The sequence below is a fragment of the Brettanomyces nanus genome, chromosome 2 (assembly GCF_011074865.1).
Source record: "Brettanomyces nanus chromosome 2, complete sequence".
Classification (NCBI taxonomy): domain Eukaryota; kingdom Fungi; phylum Ascomycota; class Pichiomycetes; order Pichiales; family Pichiaceae; genus Brettanomyces; species Brettanomyces nanus.
Genome location: NC_052375.1, coordinates 724,291 through 742,451, shown reverse-complemented (window position 1 = coordinate 742,451; position 18,161 = coordinate 724,291). Strand labels below are relative to the sequence as shown.

The window sequence follows — 18,161 nt, the reverse complement described above, 5'->3', positions numbered from 1 at the left end:
TCAAACTGCTCATATCTATACGTGTTTTTTATTTACTTGAGACAATTAATGAAATCCCGACATTTCCCAACCTTTAATCATATCTAGCCACGATGTTTCTTTATCTTCTTCCGATGCATCTCTATCAGATTCCTCCATCTGCTCATCAATACTAATACCGTAATTACGTCCACGCCATATCTCCATCACCATCTGCTTGCCGATCCATTTATCACCAACACCAGACCAAATCCGGCCTAAGTTGTCATATTTCGATTGCAATGAATGGCTAACAGCATCCGAGCCACATATGAAAAAGCACCAGAATGGAAGAGAAATCTGAACCTTTTTGGAAAACTCTGGATCCAGTGATATCCTCTGAAGCTCTTCCAAATGGTAAAGAGTGGATTCCACATAATCTTGTAATAGGCTGGGATCAGTGTCTTTGATGATTCGAAAAAAGAACATCAGGATACTGTTGTAAAAGCAAAAGATTAGATTATGCAAAGTTTCATGGAAGAGACTGTGGAACTTAAGATGAGCACTCTTATTGGTCACCACATCATCTTGGCTATACAAGTTCCATGGAAGCTTCCAGGTCATTAGATCCTCTTCCAAATCACAGCAAAACTTCGGAAAGTTTCTAGGAAATGCCTTCTTTCGTTGAAACCAGTTTTTATGATTAGAGATCGTGACTGTTCGAATCATAAGATCCAATAATGACGTAGGGATACCGTAACTGATTTCCAGAGAACTGATTTCGCCTGTTTTGTCGACCTCGAACGGGACTTTAATATCTATTTGCTTCATTTCCCCTGTTTTTAGCAACTCTTCTTTCAAAATCTTTTTGGATGGCTTTATACTGAGTCCCGTAAGAACACTCACTTTATCACCATTATGATTGATGATAGTTTTCTCGTTGAGGCTTCTCCAGGGAAAGCTCGAGCTTGATTTCTCATGGGCATCCTCTCCACTACTCTCTCCTTCATATCCCCCGTCCTCACTTTCCTGCTCTTCGTTGAACCTGAACTTCACTGTAAATGATCGTGGTGGTTTATCTTCAACAGGAGGTCTATTTGCGAGTCTCTTTGGAAGTGTAGCCCTTTCTAACTCCTGTTCGTCTTCCTCTTCTCCCTTGGATTTCTCTTGATGTGCATTAATTTCAATTTTGGCATATTCACTATGCTCAAAAGAGTCATCAAATTGAAAGTTTTCAATCAAGTTGTAATTCTCGTTCAAGTCCTCAAACCCAGGTTCCTTAATTTGGTAATGAGCCACATCAATGGTAGCTGTAGCAAAATAGAAGAAATACATATATTTGGACCAAACCAGAACGCTTTCCAGCCCACTATCATCCAATTGAAGGCCAATAAAGTACTCTCTAACTCCTTGTAGTACCGCATAGAGAAGTTTATAATTGAGAATAATATTAAGACTTTCATCCTGCTTAATGGCCAAAATCAATGTCACTAAGAGCTCCTCAGCAAGTCCTAAAGAGACGAGTTTATCAAGCAGAGTACGATTTAAAACAATGATTGGTTCATCTTCGGAATAGTCTCCTATCAAAGGGATAATTATCCTCGCTAAATTCATCAAAGAGATCTCTCTGAAGGCAATGCAGCACTTCAAATAATCTAAAGAGCCTTGATAAGTTCCAAAACTATTGAACAAGAGAGAGTACTGATTAAAGGATGCAATAGAAAGTGCCAGCAGGATCAATGATTGGTGCAAGATGATGCAATACAAACGAGAAGGAACTCTATTCTTCTCTTGATCCTTCTCATCACTTTCATCAATCACATCATCGTACATCTTTGTTCCATGACTTCCTATCAACAACTCACCAACTGCTTTATAAACCATAGGAATGACCAGTGTATCTAGAATAGATCCCTTGAACGACAAGAAAAAAAGGTTCTTAGATGTCTTCACAAACAATCTTAAAAGGTCATGGACCAGGGAAGCTTTAAGTAGAGATTGAAAGTCAGTTTGCTGACTCTCTTTACTTGGATTATGAATTTTCAATGCTTCCATAGCCTCTTGAAGTCGAATTTCAAAGCGTCTGGTGTATGTAATATCACTTATTTCAAACTTATCCACTATTCTACAATGTAGTTCGTCCGTTGTTCCGTAATAATCAGAAAACACTACCTTCTGAAGATTCTGCGATGTTTTATATTCAGCATTGGCGTCTCCTAATAGCACCTTATATGTCAAAGACGCATCTATATTGAACCTGGGGTGAATCCATATCTTTCTTGGGATGATTTCGTCGTTGCATTCTCTGGAACTTGCAACGGAGATGTTGGAAGGTATCGGGGATGAAGGAGTAGTTGAAATAGGTGAAAGCCTAAACAGTGCATTCATGTGCGCAGGAAGATATGACCCTTTATGGGAACGAGAAGTCCAAGAGTGTCCGATGGGTGCAGAATACCTTTTTTCATCCACTCTATTGTTGATTATATTGGATATTGACGGACTAAACGTCGCCAGGGAGACTGGTCGAGACAAGTTTAAATCGGATTTGTACCGATTGACAGCCGCAAAGCAACCAAATGGACCCAACATAGTCTCACCTTGGAAATTCTGATCCTCTAACTTCTCAAGATCATTGTCCATGTCGTCCCAATACCAATATAGTAGCGAGCTCGGGAAGCGCATGAACGGAACCTGCCGTCTCTGGGAACTTCTAGCTCCGTTTCCACTTTCGTCACTCTCAGCATTGATGCCTCTTGTTTCTAGCATGGCTCCCATTGATCCATCCTTCAACACAACGAGTGGATCTGAGAACTTGAGTTTGATATCGTATCCAAGGCATTGGAGCCCCGATTTTTCGCATCTTAAACATCTTGGTTTGCTTCCATCACATTTCACTTTCCTCTTTCGGCACGTTTCACAGCCCGTGAAAGTCCGCCGTTTGATCCGTCGATCTTGATGTGGAAGGCTTTTCCGCTTAACCATGAAAAGTATGGTATTATCAAAGATTCCTTATTAAAGTAGATTTAGCACCTCTACTATTAGGATATCCCACCTTCAGTCAAAAATCTCTTTGATCTTCTACCTCTCTCTGTTACTTAGCAGTTTGATTGAAAAAGAAAACGATCACCTTCTTCGACAAAAGAAAAACGGTTATTTTTCAGAAACAACGGAAGTTGCTAGCGAGGCAAAAACCGATGAAGACTACACGAAGAGAAGGTGTAAGCGAGATTTATTTTTATTAAGTATATAGTTGAACATGAGACGAAGCTGCTATATCTTCATCTCTCTGCTCGTTTTTTCAGTCACTCAACCCCTCCTCATCATCATCATCATCAAGCTCAACTCTTCTAAGCTTTATTTTACTGGCCCTTCCTGGTGATACAGATCTTCTCTTAAGGTCAATTGGCGTCTCGGGCCGAAGTTTATTCAATTCGGAAGAATTCAATGGATGCAAATGCCCCTCACATAGCTGTTGATTCGGTTCTTTGATTAAAGGTTCACAGTTTGTGAGATGCCTCGCTGCGTCCGCCTTAGTAGTCGACCTTGTAGGTGATCTTGAAGCCGATCTTGAAGGAGACTTCTTGGATGATTTCCTTGGAGACTTCCTTGGAGACTTTCTAGGAGACTTTTGAGGTGATTTTTTAGAAGAATCGTCTTCGAGGATTCCTGGAACTTGACTATTATTACTCAATTCATCCAATGCTCCCAAACTGTCGCATGGAGAGAGCGATAACGAGTCTTTAACAGATTCCGATCCAAATAACGCAGCACTGGCAACTTCATGATGAATGTTTTTCATCTTTGTATTGAGCTCCTTTACTTTCTCGTCATACTCGTCGTGCTGCTTCTCCTTTTCTTCTTCAATCTGTTTTTTATAATTCTCGTACTCATCTTCAAGAGACGAATACTTCTGTGACAACTTCTCGTATCTCTTCTCTTGTGCACTCATTTTCTTTTCATCTATACTGGATGCTTTACTTTTCTCAAGCTTTCTCTCATACTCCAACTTCAAATCCTTTAACTGCTTCCTTAGTTTCTTTACTTCTTTATCTTTTTCTGCCTTTGTTCGGCCAATACTTGCGTCTTTCTCCTCGTCCAATCTCTTCATATTGCTGAGATCCTTCTCCAATCTTGTCACGTCTTCATTCAGTTGTTGGATATCCAATTTCGACTTGACTTCTTTTTCTTTCTCCTCATCAACAATTTTCTGAAGTTGAGCACTGGCGTCTTCGACTTCATGCATTTTCTTCTCCATTTCATGCATTTTAGCCATTGTATTTAGCAACTTCATCTCTGTTTCTGGAACCTTAGTCTCAATTTCGTGTAGCCTCAACTCGGCTTCTTGTAGTTTCCTCTCAGCATCTTCGAGCTTCTGGCGCTCTTCGAGTTGAACCTGCTCAATCTCATGTCTATGTGCCTCCTTGAGTTCCTTAATGTTCTTCTCGTTCGCTTCGTTCGAAAAAACTTCCTTCTGTAATTTCACAACCGCAGACTCCAATCTAATCTTAGTATTATTAAGAATCTCTATCTCTTTTGAAAGATCGCCCTCCTTTTTGTAAGGAATCCTTTTCGACGCCATAGACGCTATAGAAGACACTCTGGAACTGGTCTTAGGAGCAGGCTTCGTTTGATAGTACATGGCATCATGAGACTTTCTCCGTAACTTGACGTATTCAATAGGATTGGTGTACTTAAGAGTCTGTAAAATTGTTGTTGAGTCACCGTGAGAATCGAGACAAACAAGAACGTTCAACGGAGTCAACGACTTCACGTAATCATGGAAAATAAACCGAGTCAACTTATTGGTACGTAAAAGAGACTTGTTGAACTGCTTGGTTGCCACCAACTCAAGGCACCGACCTAACTGTGGCAAAGAATTGTCAGTAGATGCGCCAAATCCGGGTAGATCAACTATGACAAATCTGCTACAAGAAATTGGAGTCTTCTGTTTGTCTTTGGAACAGGATAATACGTTAACGAAGACCAATCTATGTGAATTGGAATAATCAGAAGCAGCACCGAGGCCCTTTCCAACAACAATTTGAGTGGCTGCTTCGGCCGAATCTACCATAACTTGAGAGATATTGTATGGCTTCAATTTGTTATCAGTAGGATCTGTAATTATGCCCAAAAAAGATCTCGATTTGGGTCTTTTAGCACTACGACTTTGAGAGGTGAGTAAATCGCGGATGGAATCATTCTGAATTTCAAACATCGACAATGTCACAGCTGAATTACTGTCCACCGTAGTGCTCTTACTGAGAGGAGAGACTGAATCTTCCCGTATGTTACTAACAAGAGGCTTCCATTGGCTCAAATTGTTAGAAACTGGACCAATTTTTTCAAAGATATATCTGAAGGATTCGGCCACAAGTCCAGAACCACTCTTGTCAGGCGTTCCAAACAAACAAGAGGTCTTTCCACATCTAGAAGGACCTATTGAAAGTAACAAGGAGTCCGATCCTTTAAGCAAGTGATCATCAATGACTGGCTTAGCAAAATTTTCAAATAATTTCAAGTCATCCATATCTCCAGTAGCATTGTAGACATGGTTGAAGGTAAATCTAGTAGAGAGATCACCTTGCAAGATAATCTGATTGGGATTGTTGTCCGCAATCTGTATAGTTGGATGGGAATCATCAGAAACTGCATGATGCGATGACTGTAGCAATAATTGAAGCTCCATGATGAAGAAATCGGCAAAAATAAAGAAGATTAACAAAGTAATTGAAGGAGAAAAATGTTATCAACAAAAGAATGGAATGAGATCGATGATTCTATTCACGCGTAAATAGAAGAAAAGTAGTGGAATGTCTCAAAAAAAAAAATTTGAGGGAACGCGAAGAGCCAAAAACGGGAATTATCAAAGGACGGGGAAATTTAGACAAAGGTGGCTACAGGGCAGTCAGTTCTTTTATAACCCGTTCTTTCATATTAAATACCTATAAAGCAATGAGTTTAATAAGAGGTTTAGGTAAGTTACACCGAGTAGCTGGCAAGGTTTGTGTCGACTAACTCTCTGGTATAGGTGGAATGGTTGTAGTTACAATGGAGATAGTTTTTTTCATCGTATGTGTGACTGGTTCTATAAGTATCTGTATATTCATTCTTGCATTTATAACAGATCCTGTAGGAACAATAAAGTTGATAGCAGAGATAAGTGAGAAGGCCAATGGTATGATATTGGGGAGAATATAAGGAGGGAAAAGGTAGAAGGAGAAAAATAGAGGATGGTTTGACCGATGTGGGTTAAATTGAGTTAAGTAAGGTGATTTAGAGTAATTTGGGGGTAATATGGAGTCGTTTGGGGTCGTTTGGAGTCTTTGGAGTCGTTTCGGTGCTCTGCAGGCGCTCAGCTTCTGATCGCTTACAGATTTTCGATTTGGCATATGAAATTCGCGAAAAATTCATCTTCATCTTATATCTGTAAGGTAAACTGTTAGTACTTTAAAGAGTCATGAGTGACAAATCAGAGAGTATAAAGAATGATGATAAGGAGGAGAAGGTGGAGACAAGTAAATTCATAAGGAAAATGGATGACGTAAAGTCGAATACAGAAAATAAGAAACGACCAGCAGAAGATGAGACGTCCCAGCCTGTCAAGAAATCCAAAGCAAAGCAGGAGACACCACAAGCAGAGACACCGAAGACAGAGAAACCAATAGCAGAGACATCGAAGACAGAGAAACCAATAGCAGAGAAACCGAAATTTGTTTTTGGAGCCACTACTCCGTTTGGAAAAGCAGGAGGATTTGGAGGATATGCGAGTATGAAGTCCGAGAAGGGGATTTTCAACACTGAAACAGAGAAGAAAGGCAAGAATGAAGATCAGCATAACAATGAAGTTAGTGGTGGCAAGATTTTTGGCAGTGGATCGACTTTTGGTAATGCATTCAAAGATGCAGTAAAAAAGAAGTCTATTTTTGATGAATCTTCAAAGAAGGAGACTTCTCAAAGTAATGAAGATGAATCATCGGAGACCCATCTGGACTCTGTTTATCGTACTATTCATCTTCAGAAGAAAGATATGAAATCAGGAGAAGAGGAGGAAAGTACATTGTATCAAGTGAAGTCTAAACTCTACAGAATGGATCTCACTAAGATGTCAGAAGGATGGAGAGAAAGAGGAGCAGGAATGCTCAAAGTAAATCAACTCAAAAAACCTACAGAAAGCTACAAGGCTAGACTTATTATGAGACAATCGGGAAATCTGAAGTTGATATTGAACCTTCCAATCGTGAAGAATCTTGAAATATTTCGAGGAATGACGAGTTCGTTTTCTGGAAACAAGTTTATTCGAGTTCAAACTGTCGAAGAAGGCAAACCGATACAATACGCACTGAAAATAGGACAAGTCGAGAATGTATCGTTGATGTACGAAACAATAATGGGAGAAATTCCTAAGGAGAAGGAAGATAAAGAGTCGGGAGAAACAAAGTCTTCAAATGCATAAAATATTCTATCTATCTATAATCTATCTATCAATCAATCTAAAAGCAATTGTATTTACAGCAGAACCTTTAAAGCCACCGAATTCAAACACTGGATAATGCAGTTGAGTCCAGTATTTAAAGATGCCGTCTTTGGTTACAGTTTTAATCAGTTCTTTAGCAGTGAAATTGCAAGAAGTAACGAGTAAAATACCAGCAGGTTTCATCATAGAAGCCACTCTAGCAGGGTAAATCTGGATGCCAGATCTTTTACCATCTTCATACTTAGTAGTACTAAGATAGATTGCATCCAGAGTACCTTTATCAATAATCAACCCGAATCGGGCAGAGCTTTTATTCAGAAATTGGTCATTTAACAGAAGAAAGTTGCTACGATAAAAACAGATACCCGTGTACTGGTCGTCGCTACTGCTGTTCACTAGATCGGTTGCAAAAGATACACTATCCTGACTATAATCAATTCCCACCATATTGGAGTTCAACAAGCCCATTTTAGAAAGGGTGAGAAGTAAATGTCCGTTACCTGTTCCGAGGTCACATAAACCGCCGGTTTTACCACGTTTGAAATGATCCAACACAAATTGGCCTATTTTCTCTTCTGCGTCGGAGTCACTATACCAGCATTCTCCGAGGTCCTTGGAGTTGTTCCTATAGTTAAGATGTTCTTGGGCATATACACTATCCCAGTGTTTCTTGGTACCTAGTACAGAGACACGAGGAGGCATTACAGGATAGAAAGAAGCTTCCCAAGTGCTATCTCGGACAATTACCTTAGATGAAAATCCTATATAAAAACAAAAGAAACGAGGACATGCAGATTGAAATAAGGATGAAATGAAGAATTCTCGAAGAATTGGCTCCTTTAGGCAACTGAGATCCCGGATGCCAAGGAAGATCGGATAAAGCAAAAATAGGGTGGGTGGGATGTTATTAATTTAACCTCTTGTCCGTACCTTTTTTTTAGCGGGCGTTTTATATAAGAGGTATTTATTTGTTCAGGTTCTGGGATCTCTTTCTCCTTTGATATGTCTTCCATAGTTCGCTTCATGTCTACTGCATCTAAATCATTAACAGTCCTCCGGTTTGGACCTACCCGATTCGCTCAATCTGCCTGGAATGACTTGATTTCCAACTATCACGTTAAAGTGGTGGAAAGTGAGGCTCACAATAGAGAAGAGTTCTTGAAAGAGTTGAGATCGGGAAAATTTGCAGACGTTGATTGTGTGACAAGGACTTTTGAGAGTGTTAAGAAAACGGGACTGGTTGATAAGGAACTTATTTCTGAGTTGAAAAAGTACACGCAGATTAAGGTGTTATCTCATAATGGTGCCGGATACGACCAGGTGGATGCAGTTTCTTGCGGAGAGCAAGGAATTCAAGTTTCCAATGTTATAGGCCTTGTGGATGCTGCTACTGCAGATACCCACATCTATTTGCTTCTCTCTGCATTGAGAAACTTTCAGCTTTCTACCATCAATATGCGGGATGGTAAATGGCCTACCGCCAAGTGTGGAGGAACTCCTATTGGCCACGATCCTGAGGGAAAAACTTTGGGTATCTTGGGTATGGGAGGTATTGGTAGAGCCATTAGAGACAGGATGAAGCCATTTGATTTGAACAAAATTATCTATCATAATAGACATCAATTGTCCTCAGAGCTCGAAGGAGATGCCGAATTCTGCCCTACTAAGAAGGAGTTGTTTGAACAGGCTGATATCATCTCCATTAGTGTTCCTTTGAATGGTCACACCCAACATATGATCAATAAAGACACTATATCTCAGATGAAAGATGGCGTGGTAATAATCAACACAGCCAGAGGTGCAATCGTTAATGAGCCCGATTTAATTGATGCTTTAAAATCAGGTAAAGTGGCCTCTTTTGGCTCAGATGTCTGGGAAAACGAGCCAAATCCTGATTCTCAACTATATATGTTGCCTAACGTAGTGGCTCTTCCTCACATGGGAACCCATACTTTCGAAACTATGAAGGCCATGGAAGAATACGTTGTGAAAAATGTGGTCCATTACATCGAAACTGGTAGAGTTTTGGCCATGGTTCCCGAATTAAAGCATAAATTTTAATAGGTTTGCAATTTTAAACTGTTGAGTTGTCTTGATGGATTCGATAATTTTGATTTTCTTTCTGTACTTTGTTCTCTTTTCTTTCTTACTAACCCTATTTATTTATGATCTTAACTCCTCAACGACTGGTTCAGATATCCAGTAATAAACGCTTGGCTAATTTATGGTACCTTATAGCTACCGTTACTATGACGGTATGTAATGAACCTCAAGAAATACCCATCATTTATCATTATGCTCTTCATTTGAGGCATCTAAATGAAAAGCCTTCTGACCAATTATATGGCAGGGCTCATTCGGCGGTTGAAAAATTTCATGAGATCAGGGATAGGGGCACTGATACTCTCTATACTCCCTATAATGGAGAAGGAGGACCGGGCTCGCCAGAGTTCCTGACTACAGAGAAATTTAGAGAAAGTATTTTAAAGGCCAGTGCATTGTCCGGTTTACCCCGGGCCATCAACTCGCTGATGATTCTTAAAGATACTACGCCGTACAATTTGAAAAAACACGGTAAGCAGGCAACTAACCGTGCTCCGATTACTACTTTTGACGAATACCAGAAAGTCCAGCAGAGAGGAAAGCAATTTTGGGATGCCGTATACAGTAAAGTGAGTCACCGAATCATCAATCAGATGGCTTCCTCGTATCCGGATCTCTGGACATATGCGATTCAGGACGTTTACTCAGATTTACTTTCTTACTGTGGGGTTTTAAGTCATGAAGAAACGTCAATTATAGTAATTTCGTCATTGATTCCTCAGGATGTGAATCCCCAATTAAAGGGACACCTCAAGGGTGCTCTTCTCAATGGTGTGGATATTGATGTTCTTAGAGAGACAAGACGATTGGCTATACAATTGAGTGAGTGGTGTGGAATCAAGTGGAAAAGTGAAGTAGCTGATTTGACTTGAACGCCACGACGGCTCGTGTCGACGGTTCGTCGACGATTATGCAGTGGCTGATCTCAAGAGACCGAAACCGAATATAATACTGTATAATGCTAATACCACCAATCCTAATTAATACCGATACTAGTATTGCATCCTTACACCTTGTGAACCTTCAATTTTCCAAACACGTGCAATTTCAAATCAGCCACATTGTATCACTACACGTGACGGATTTATCTGCTGCTTTTTCCCCTATCTTGAAGTGACCTCTAGTACAGTGTAGTAACATTATACGAAGATATGCGGAGATAATCAATGTCCGTCATTACTCCCAACACCTCAAATAACTCTGTTAGAAAGGTTTTCAATAGCGAAGTCCCTTCACTGACTCTTCAGTCTCCCTGTTGCTTCATCTAGACACTTGATCCATCTACTCTCCTGCCTTCACTCCTGCCTACTCTCCTGCCTCATTCAGCAAGTTGGCTGATTCACAGAGTGGCTAAAATACGTCCCTAAATAATCAGGCGCGAACGGCTAGCGACATCTCTCTTTGTTGCAGGACGTGTGCCACTCATTTTTTTTCTTTGACTCTTTTTTTTTCTTAGGCTCATTTGATTTTGTTCCCTCACTTTTTTATTCGACTTGAAACTCCTTTCTTGCTTTGTAATTCTCTATTATTCCTTTTGATAGCACGATTCAGCAACTTTAATTACAATGTCCGGGTATAACTTTGTAACCCAGCATTCCAAGAGTTCTAGGGGCGAAAGTTCTCGGGACAATAGTGTTCTTTCAGCCAAAACAGGTCTAAGTGAGGGAACAGCAATCGTTGACTCTTCCTCCAATGCTGCTACAACAAGTGCTATGGCTACCGCTGCCACGGCGTCATCTATGGGGACGTCGTCTATTGATGATACGCCAACTGCTTTACTTGAACAGTTGGTTTATGTGGATAACTTTCTCCAGTCTAACAATAACGATCCAATCAGCGATAGTCCTAACTTCGAGGAGCAATTAAGTGCTGAATTGGCTGCTTTTGCTGATGATGAGTTCATATTTCCCGACGAGGATAAGCCTAAGAAACCTGTTGATGATTCAGGTGATGCAGGTGGTAACAATAACCAATCATCGTGGCAGTTTATCGATAATTCGACCAATCAACCTTCATCCCTGCCAATTTCTGGTAGCTCCAGGGATTCTCGAGACCCTCATAACTCTGTTGAGTCGTTTTCAGGTCCTTCAAGCTTTCAACAGACCGCTTTTAACAACGTTAACGTGAATTCTACAGAGGTTCCTGGCACCATACAAGAATTGTTGGGTCATTCGGGATTCTCTAGGACATCACAAACGCAGACAAGACAGTCTTTTAATGCTACACAGGCGTTGTTAGGCTCGTTGGGTGCCACAGATTCATCTATAGCACAAGTTCAGCAGATGCTTCCGCGGGTTGAGATTCCTCAAGGAGCTCAGAATACGCTTGCAGCAGCTGGATTGTCGCAGACGCAAATTGAGGCTCTTGCTACGTTGATTGCATGCCATAAAAATGATCTCTTACGTCAATCTGAGGGGTCATCTGGTCCAACAGTTTCACACTCTACCACTTCTACGCAGTTCGATACGCACACTCAGTCTGATCCCTTGGCAAGTTTAGCACAGAACGCAGAATCGCCTCTTTCACGACATGCTGAGTTTCTAGCGCAATCACTTCTCAATCCTCGACCTTTCCTTCCCAGAATGGAGGAGGATTATCAAGGCAATAGCGCGAGAAATAACGGTTCACTTCCTCCAGGGATTGCATCGAATTTTGCCGCAACTGCCCAGACTTTCCCGCTAGCCATGTCGCCGACCCCGGTGGCCATGACTATGACGACAACGGAGAATTCGACTCCTTCATCTACGATTGGCTCTAACACGAGGCCCTCTTTACAAAATTCGTTCAGTAATGTTGATACTCGGTCTAGAGCTACTCAGAGAGGTAGTGTTTCGTCTGTCAGTACATCACCGTTTTCTTCGGATTCGAAAGGAGACGTTGAAAAGGATAAGCGGCGCCGCAATACGGCAGCTTCAGCGAGATTCAGAATTAAAAAGAAGGTGAAAGAACAGGAAATGGAGAGAAGCTTGAAAGAATTGTCAGATATGTCAAAGAACCTAGAGGTGAAAATTCAGCAGCTTCAAATGGAGAACAAATTGATGCGAAATTTAGTGATTGAAAAGAATCATCAACGCGATACTGATGAAGTGGAAAGATTGAAGAAGAAGGCTAAGCTCAGCGTTGCTATGGAAAATGATGAGCCAAAGGGGTATCAAACGCAGCAGAAGAGACGCGGTCAGTACGGATATAATGATGGGAACAAACGTGTTCTTTCTATAGATGGTAATTAAGGATTGGATTTGGATGACAAACATCCTTACACCATATAATATTTATTAAGGCGATACTTTGAACTAGTTTTTAGATGGAGTTAGTAGTGACGGTTCCTTTTAGCAAAGCATACAGATAATATGAAACCGGCTGTTTCGGTAAGTCATTGGCGGGATCGTTTGACGGGATAAGTTACTAACCTAAGAGTTAGGCGGGAAAAGCGTGGTTCTGCACAGTAGTGTCAGCATTTGGAGTAGTGTTCCTTTCTTTGATTGGTGCACTTTTCTACACAAACAATGAGACAATGGTTGGCTCGATCAACGACCCTGAAGATGGTAAGGCTGTAGCCAAGACGATTTTTGGTGCTGTGATTTTGTATCTTGTGTTCTTCTTGTTTTGTGGATCACAGATTTTGATGATGAAGAAGCAGTCCAAGATCCGATTATAGGTACTTTAAGATAAATATGTCTACACGAATAGAGAGATGTTTTGAACGGCGAGAGATTTTGAAGAACTTCTTCTGATGTAGTTTATTCATAGGTCTATTGGCTGTACATATCAACGTTACGTGGTCGGATAGTAGTTTGACAGCTCACCTCCCATCACTTCGCGGCTCACTTGTTGAGCGATGTCTGTCTATACGGAGAGAGAGTAGCAAAGGTGGTTAAAGCTTTATTGAGGCTCCCTCCACCCGACTCAATTTCTAGAGTTTTTTTTGATCTTGAAGATACGATACTTAGTTCACAAGAAACATATTTGGTAGTTGAGTCTGATAGTAGTGTAAAGCGATGGTGAGCCTGTGACTGGGTTAATTAACAAGGGAGATTCTGCTAAGGATAGTAAAATGATGATTCATCAGTCTGCGCAGACAAACGGACAAACGCAGGAATCATCGTAGCCTTGCTGGCTTCAAATGATGTAGGATATAAAGAGCTAATTGTGACTACTTAGCTCACCGTAGGCATCAAATCCCTCTCTCTTTCGATCCTAGTTCCTTCCTATTTCTGCAGACAAGGGAGGCCACTCTTATGCACAGCCTTTTAAAAAAAGACGACTCCTACTGATTACAGATCCAGATCCAAGCGCATTGGTTCACATACAACTGCTCTTTCTTTCTTTCTCTGACACGTTTTCACCAATGGAGTACCTCAAAATTACAAAGGTGGACCATGTGACGTTACATCGTCGTGGTCGGTCATTTGAGGGCTCGCTTCATTTAACCACTCATCACCTAATCTTCACTCTTACTCCGGCCGGAGACGGGAGCACCACTGTAAGTAGTGGTAGCAGTGGATTTAGAGAGCTGTGGTGCTGTTATCCAATGATCGAAAGGGTTGAGTTTCGTAAAGGATCAGCTTTGATGTACATTAAAGGAGATTATGACGAGGAAATAGTTGATAGGGCTGATAGAGCTGATAGAGATAGAGCTGATAGGGCTGATAGAGCTGATAGGGCTGACAAAGCTGAAAGTGTTCACAGAACTGACATAAGCAACAGTACATTGCTTCAAGGGGCCAATCTCAAGCTCTATTGTAGGGACTACAATTTCTCAAGCTTTGACTTTGCTGACAAAGGCCAATGCCATGATGCATTTGAGAGTATTCTGCGACTCACATGCATTGATAGCATAGAGAAATGTTATGCATTTATTTATGAGCCTATTGAAATAGAGGCTCCTTTTGATAGTTGGAAGAACTATGACGTGGTTCGAGAGTTTCAAAGGCAGGGATTGCATTTTGAAGAGGGTCAGAATGATTCTCTGGGCAGTTATGGATGGCGGATGACTGATATCAACAGCGATTATAGTCTTTGTGATACATATCCAGCTCGTTTGTGCGTTCCACAGACAATCAGTGACACGATATTGAGTCATACGGTACGATTTCGGTCCAAAAATAGATTTCCTGCGTTAACTTATTACTACAAGAAAAATGGATGCACCATAGTAAGATGTTCGCAGCCTTTGGTTGGTATTAAGCAGAATAGGTCATTTCAAGATGAGAAGCTGGTCTACGAGGTGTTTCGAACGAATTGTAAAGAAGATAAGCGGAATTTGATAGTAGATGCGAGACCGTTGACCAGTGCCATGGCTCAGGTGGCAATGGGAGCAGGAACTGAAAACATGGATAATTATTGCGGGGACAAGAACCGGAAAGTGTTTCTAGGGCTGGAAAATATTCACACTATGCGTGAGAGCATCGGTAAGGTGAAGCAAGTGTTAAAGAATAGCGATGTTAGTAGTAGAAAAGAAGAGAATCTGGAGGCAGATTACGAAAAATTGGATAGGAGTGGATGGCTAGAGCATATTTCACGGCTATTAAGATCAACGGATCTATTGATCAAGTGGATACATTTGCAAGGAGTTCATATAGTGATTCATTGTTCAGATGGATGGGACAGAACTCCACAAGTTGTATCTTTGGTACAAATCTGTATTGATCCATATTTCCGGACTTTGGAAGGATTTGTGGTTCTTGTCGAGAAAGATTGGTGTTCGTTTGGTCATCGTTTCAACGAAAGATGTGGACATCTTCAAAAAGATACCAAATTTTATAATTACACTTCGGATTCGAATTTTCAGAGGATCCGGCAGCTCAATCAGGCATTTAAGCATCAACAGAGTACGAAATTTGAGAGTCCTATCTTCCAGCAATTCTTGGATTGTCTATACCAATTGATGCGGCAGTATCCGAGCAAATTTGAGTACAATGAGAGATTTCTACGAAGATTGGTCTATCATTTGTTTTCATGTCAATACGGTACATTTTTACAAGACTGTGAGAAGGAAAGGATTCAAGAGCTGCGATTACCACAGAGAACAAGGTCTGTTTGGGATTATTTCAGAGCCCGAAAGGCTCAGTTTCTGAATCCTAACTATGAAAAAATAGAAGAAGTCGAAAGTCCGCACGAATCGGAGGAAACCGAAACTATCCTTTACCCAAATTTCACCGATGTGATATTCTGGTATGAATTGTATGGGAAAAGATACGAAGAACTGAATGTAGAAAAGGCAGTTATCAAAAAAGGAACCACCACCACTACCACAGCGTCAACGGCTACAGTGACCTCGGTGGCCTCAGCGTCTACCCCACCAGTGACTCAACTAGAACAGCTGCAAATATCGTGAAGATCTGAGGGAATCATTGGAGATTGAAGGAGGGAAGACGATTGTCGGACAAATCTTTAAAAAGAAACGATTACATAATCAGGTCCTCTGCGTTCCGATAGCCGCGCATAGGAGAGACTCGAAAAAGGACGGGGAAGCGATGCGGGCGAGCGAGGTGCGAAGAGCAGGGGAATGCTATGTGGTGTTACCGTGGATGGGTGGGCGGGCAGCACGAAAGGATTCATTGTTTGAAGAGATTGTGGAGAGGGTGGGTTGCATTGATGAAGCGGCAATTTGAGGGAAGGGGTGGTAGGTTTTTGAGAGTCTTAAAGTAGCAGGGTTTTAGAATTGAAGGATCTCAGAGGGCCTTGGAGGGCTTCATAAGTGAAGGTTCATTAGAGAGCCTGAAGATGAAGAGCCATTAGGGTGAATGCAGAACCCCAAGCTCGGCTCACAGCAGCCGTCAAACTCTACCGCGAAAAATTCGTTTTTTGCCGTAAAATGCCTTGTCACCAACTACGCTGCCACCAAGTGCCAAGTGCCCTGCCACCAAGTGCGCTCCAACGAAGACCGCTACTACGAAGGCCGCTGCTACGAAGACCGCCGCTACGAAAACCGCTGCTAGGAAGACCGTTTTCCCCCCGCGACCCCCCACTGCCCCACAACTTTTTCAAGTCCTCCCGGTACAGGTAATGGCCGTAGAATCTTCACGCCCGTCCGATACATCCCCACGCCCATCTCATCCCCCGATATCCCTACCGCCGCCCTTCCTCACTTCCCCTCAACCGCCTAGATTATTTCTTTTTCTCCACACGCCGGCATTTTTTTTTCATTGTCCTTCGGGTCTCTCTGCCTACGAAGGATCCAATTCCCAATCAGTTTAAGTTCAATATCTCCTCCTATGCAGTTCAAACTGTTCACATTATTTCTATTCCAATTGGCATCACTTTTTTTTTCCATTTCCGCCTTTTTTTATTCTCCTTTCTTCTTTACCTAACAAATTCTCCATTTTTGTCATTTAGTATGTTTGCTAGAACCTTCAATAAAAACCTCGTCAAGAGAGTTTCACAAGTTAGATACTTGTCTATTCACGAGTTCAGATCTGCCACTTTGTTGAGACAATATGGCGTCGGTACTCCAAAGGGTATTGCTGCTTTCACTCCAGAAGAGGCATATCAGGCTGCCAAGAAGTTGGGTACTGATGATTTGGTCATCAAGGCTCAAGCTTTGACTGGTGGTAGAGGTAAAGGTCACTTTGATACAGGTTACAAGTCTGGTGTGCATTTGATTAATGGTGCTAAAGAAGCCAAAGAAGTGGCTGAGCAGATGTTGCACCACAATTTGATTACCAAGCAGTCCGGTCCTGCCGGTAAGCCTGTTTCTGCTGTCTATATTGTCGAAAGAAAGTACGCTGAGCATGAGGCTTACTTCTCTATCGTTATGGACAGACAGAACCAGTCCACTATGGTCATTGCCTCTTCTGAAGGTGGTATGTCTGTTGAGGAGGTTGCCAAAAAGAACCCTGATGCCATCAAGAAGTTCTCTGTTGGAATTGATGAAGGTATTTCTGATGAATTAGCTACCAAGATCGCTTCCGGTATGGGTTTCACCGATGACGCTGTCTCTAAAGCTGCTACTGCCATTAAGACGCTTTTCCAGATTTTCAGAGAGAAGGATGCTACTCAAATCGAGATTAATCCTTTGACTGAGACCAAAGAACATGATATTGAATGTGTTGATGCCAAGTTTAACTTTGATAACAGTGCTGCTTACAGACAAAAGGAAGTCTTCTCCTGGAGAGATGAGTCCCAAGAGGACCCTGATGAGGTTACCGCTTCTCAATATGGCCTTAATTTCATTAAATTGAATGGTAACATCGGATGTTTAGTCAACGGTGCTGGTTTGGCCATGGCTACTATGGATGTTGTTAAGTTATATGGTGGTGCTCCAGCTAATTTCTTAGATGTCGGTGGTGCATCTACTCCTGCAACCATTGAGAAGGCCTTTGAGTTGATTATGACCGAGAAGAACGTCAGTGCCATTTTCGTGAACATTTTCGGTGGTATCGTCAGATGTGATTATGTTGCTGATGGTTTGATTAGTGCAACTAAGAACTTGGGCTTGAAAGTGCCTGTTGTTGCTAGATTACGTGGTACTAACTTGGAACTTGCACAGAAGAAGATTGCCGAGTCCGGTTTGAACAAGTTGCATTTGTTCAGCGACTTAGACGAGGCTGCCGCTAAGGTTGTTGAGCTTGGAAAGAAGTAAGATATCAATTAGAGTGTCTATTTTTTTTTATTTTCTGTTGTC

The 18,161-nt window shown here is 41.5% G+C and overlaps 9 protein-coding genes across 9 annotated transcripts; 6 read left to right on the top strand and 3 right to left on the bottom strand.

Moving 5' to 3' along the window:
• Positions 1–45: 45 nt before the first annotated feature.
• Positions 46–2,733, bottom strand: FOA43_002334 (uncharacterized protein; the record flags this gene model as incomplete). Its single annotated transcript, XM_038922631.1, has 1 exon — positions 46–2,733. The coding sequence occupies one exon, from the start codon at positions 2,731–2,733 to the stop codon at positions 46–48; it is 2,688 nt and encodes an 895-aa protein (XP_038778559.1).
• Positions 2,734–3,256: 523 nt separating this feature from the next.
• On the bottom strand, positions 3,257–5,644 carry FOA43_002333 (uncharacterized protein; the record flags this gene model as incomplete). The annotated part of the gene is made up of 1 exon (XM_038922630.1): positions 3,257–5,644. One exon carries the CDS (start codon positions 5,642–5,644, stop codon positions 3,257–3,259), a length of 2,388 nt encoding a protein of 795 aa, XP_038778558.1.
• A 771-nt stretch (positions 5,645–6,415) lies between these two features.
• On the top strand, positions 6,416–7,411 carry FOA43_002332 (uncharacterized protein; the record flags this gene model as incomplete). The annotated part of the gene is made up of 1 exon (XM_038922629.1): positions 6,416–7,411. One exon carries the CDS (start codon positions 6,416–6,418, stop codon positions 7,409–7,411), a length of 996 nt encoding a protein of 331 aa, XP_038778557.1.
• A 21-nt stretch (positions 7,412–7,432) lies between these two features.
• FOA43_002331 (uncharacterized protein) lies at positions 7,433–8,134 on the bottom strand (the record flags this gene model as incomplete). The annotated part of the gene is made up of 1 exon (XM_038922628.1): positions 7,433–8,134. The coding sequence occupies one exon, from the start codon at positions 8,132–8,134 to the stop codon at positions 7,433–7,435; it is 702 nt and encodes a 233-aa protein (XP_038778556.1).
• A 321-nt stretch (positions 8,135–8,455) lies between these two features.
• On the top strand, positions 8,456–9,493 carry FOA43_002330 (uncharacterized protein; the record flags this gene model as incomplete). Its single annotated transcript, XM_038922627.1, has 1 exon — positions 8,456–9,493. One exon carries the CDS (start codon positions 8,456–8,458, stop codon positions 9,491–9,493), a length of 1,038 nt encoding a protein of 345 aa, XP_038778555.1.
• Positions 9,494–9,681: 188 nt separating this feature from the next.
• FOA43_002329 (uncharacterized protein) lies at positions 9,682–10,407 on the top strand (the record flags this gene model as incomplete). The annotated part of the gene is made up of 1 exon (XM_038922626.1): positions 9,682–10,407. One exon carries the CDS (start codon positions 9,682–9,684, stop codon positions 10,405–10,407), a length of 726 nt encoding a protein of 241 aa, XP_038778554.1.
• Positions 10,408–11,100: 693 nt separating this feature from the next.
• FOA43_002328 (uncharacterized protein) lies at positions 11,101–12,765 on the top strand (the record flags this gene model as incomplete). Its single annotated transcript, XM_038922625.1, has 1 exon — positions 11,101–12,765. The coding sequence occupies one exon, from the start codon at positions 11,101–11,103 to the stop codon at positions 12,763–12,765; it is 1,665 nt and encodes a 554-aa protein (XP_038778553.1).
• A 1,118-nt stretch (positions 12,766–13,883) lies between these two features.
• Positions 13,884–15,872, top strand: FOA43_002327 (uncharacterized protein; the record flags this gene model as incomplete). Its single annotated transcript, XM_038922624.1, has 1 exon — positions 13,884–15,872. One exon carries the CDS (start codon positions 13,884–13,886, stop codon positions 15,870–15,872), a length of 1,989 nt encoding a protein of 662 aa, XP_038778552.1.
• Positions 15,873–16,752: 880 nt separating this feature from the next.
• On the top strand, positions 16,753–18,119 carry LSC2 (succinate--CoA ligase beta chain; the record flags this gene model as incomplete). Its single annotated transcript, XM_038922623.1, has 2 exons — positions 16,753–16,757; positions 16,874–18,119. 2 exons carry the CDS (start codon positions 16,753–16,755, stop codon positions 18,117–18,119), a joined length of 1,251 nt encoding a protein of 416 aa, XP_038778551.1.
• Positions 18,120–18,161: the final 42 nt, after the last annotated feature.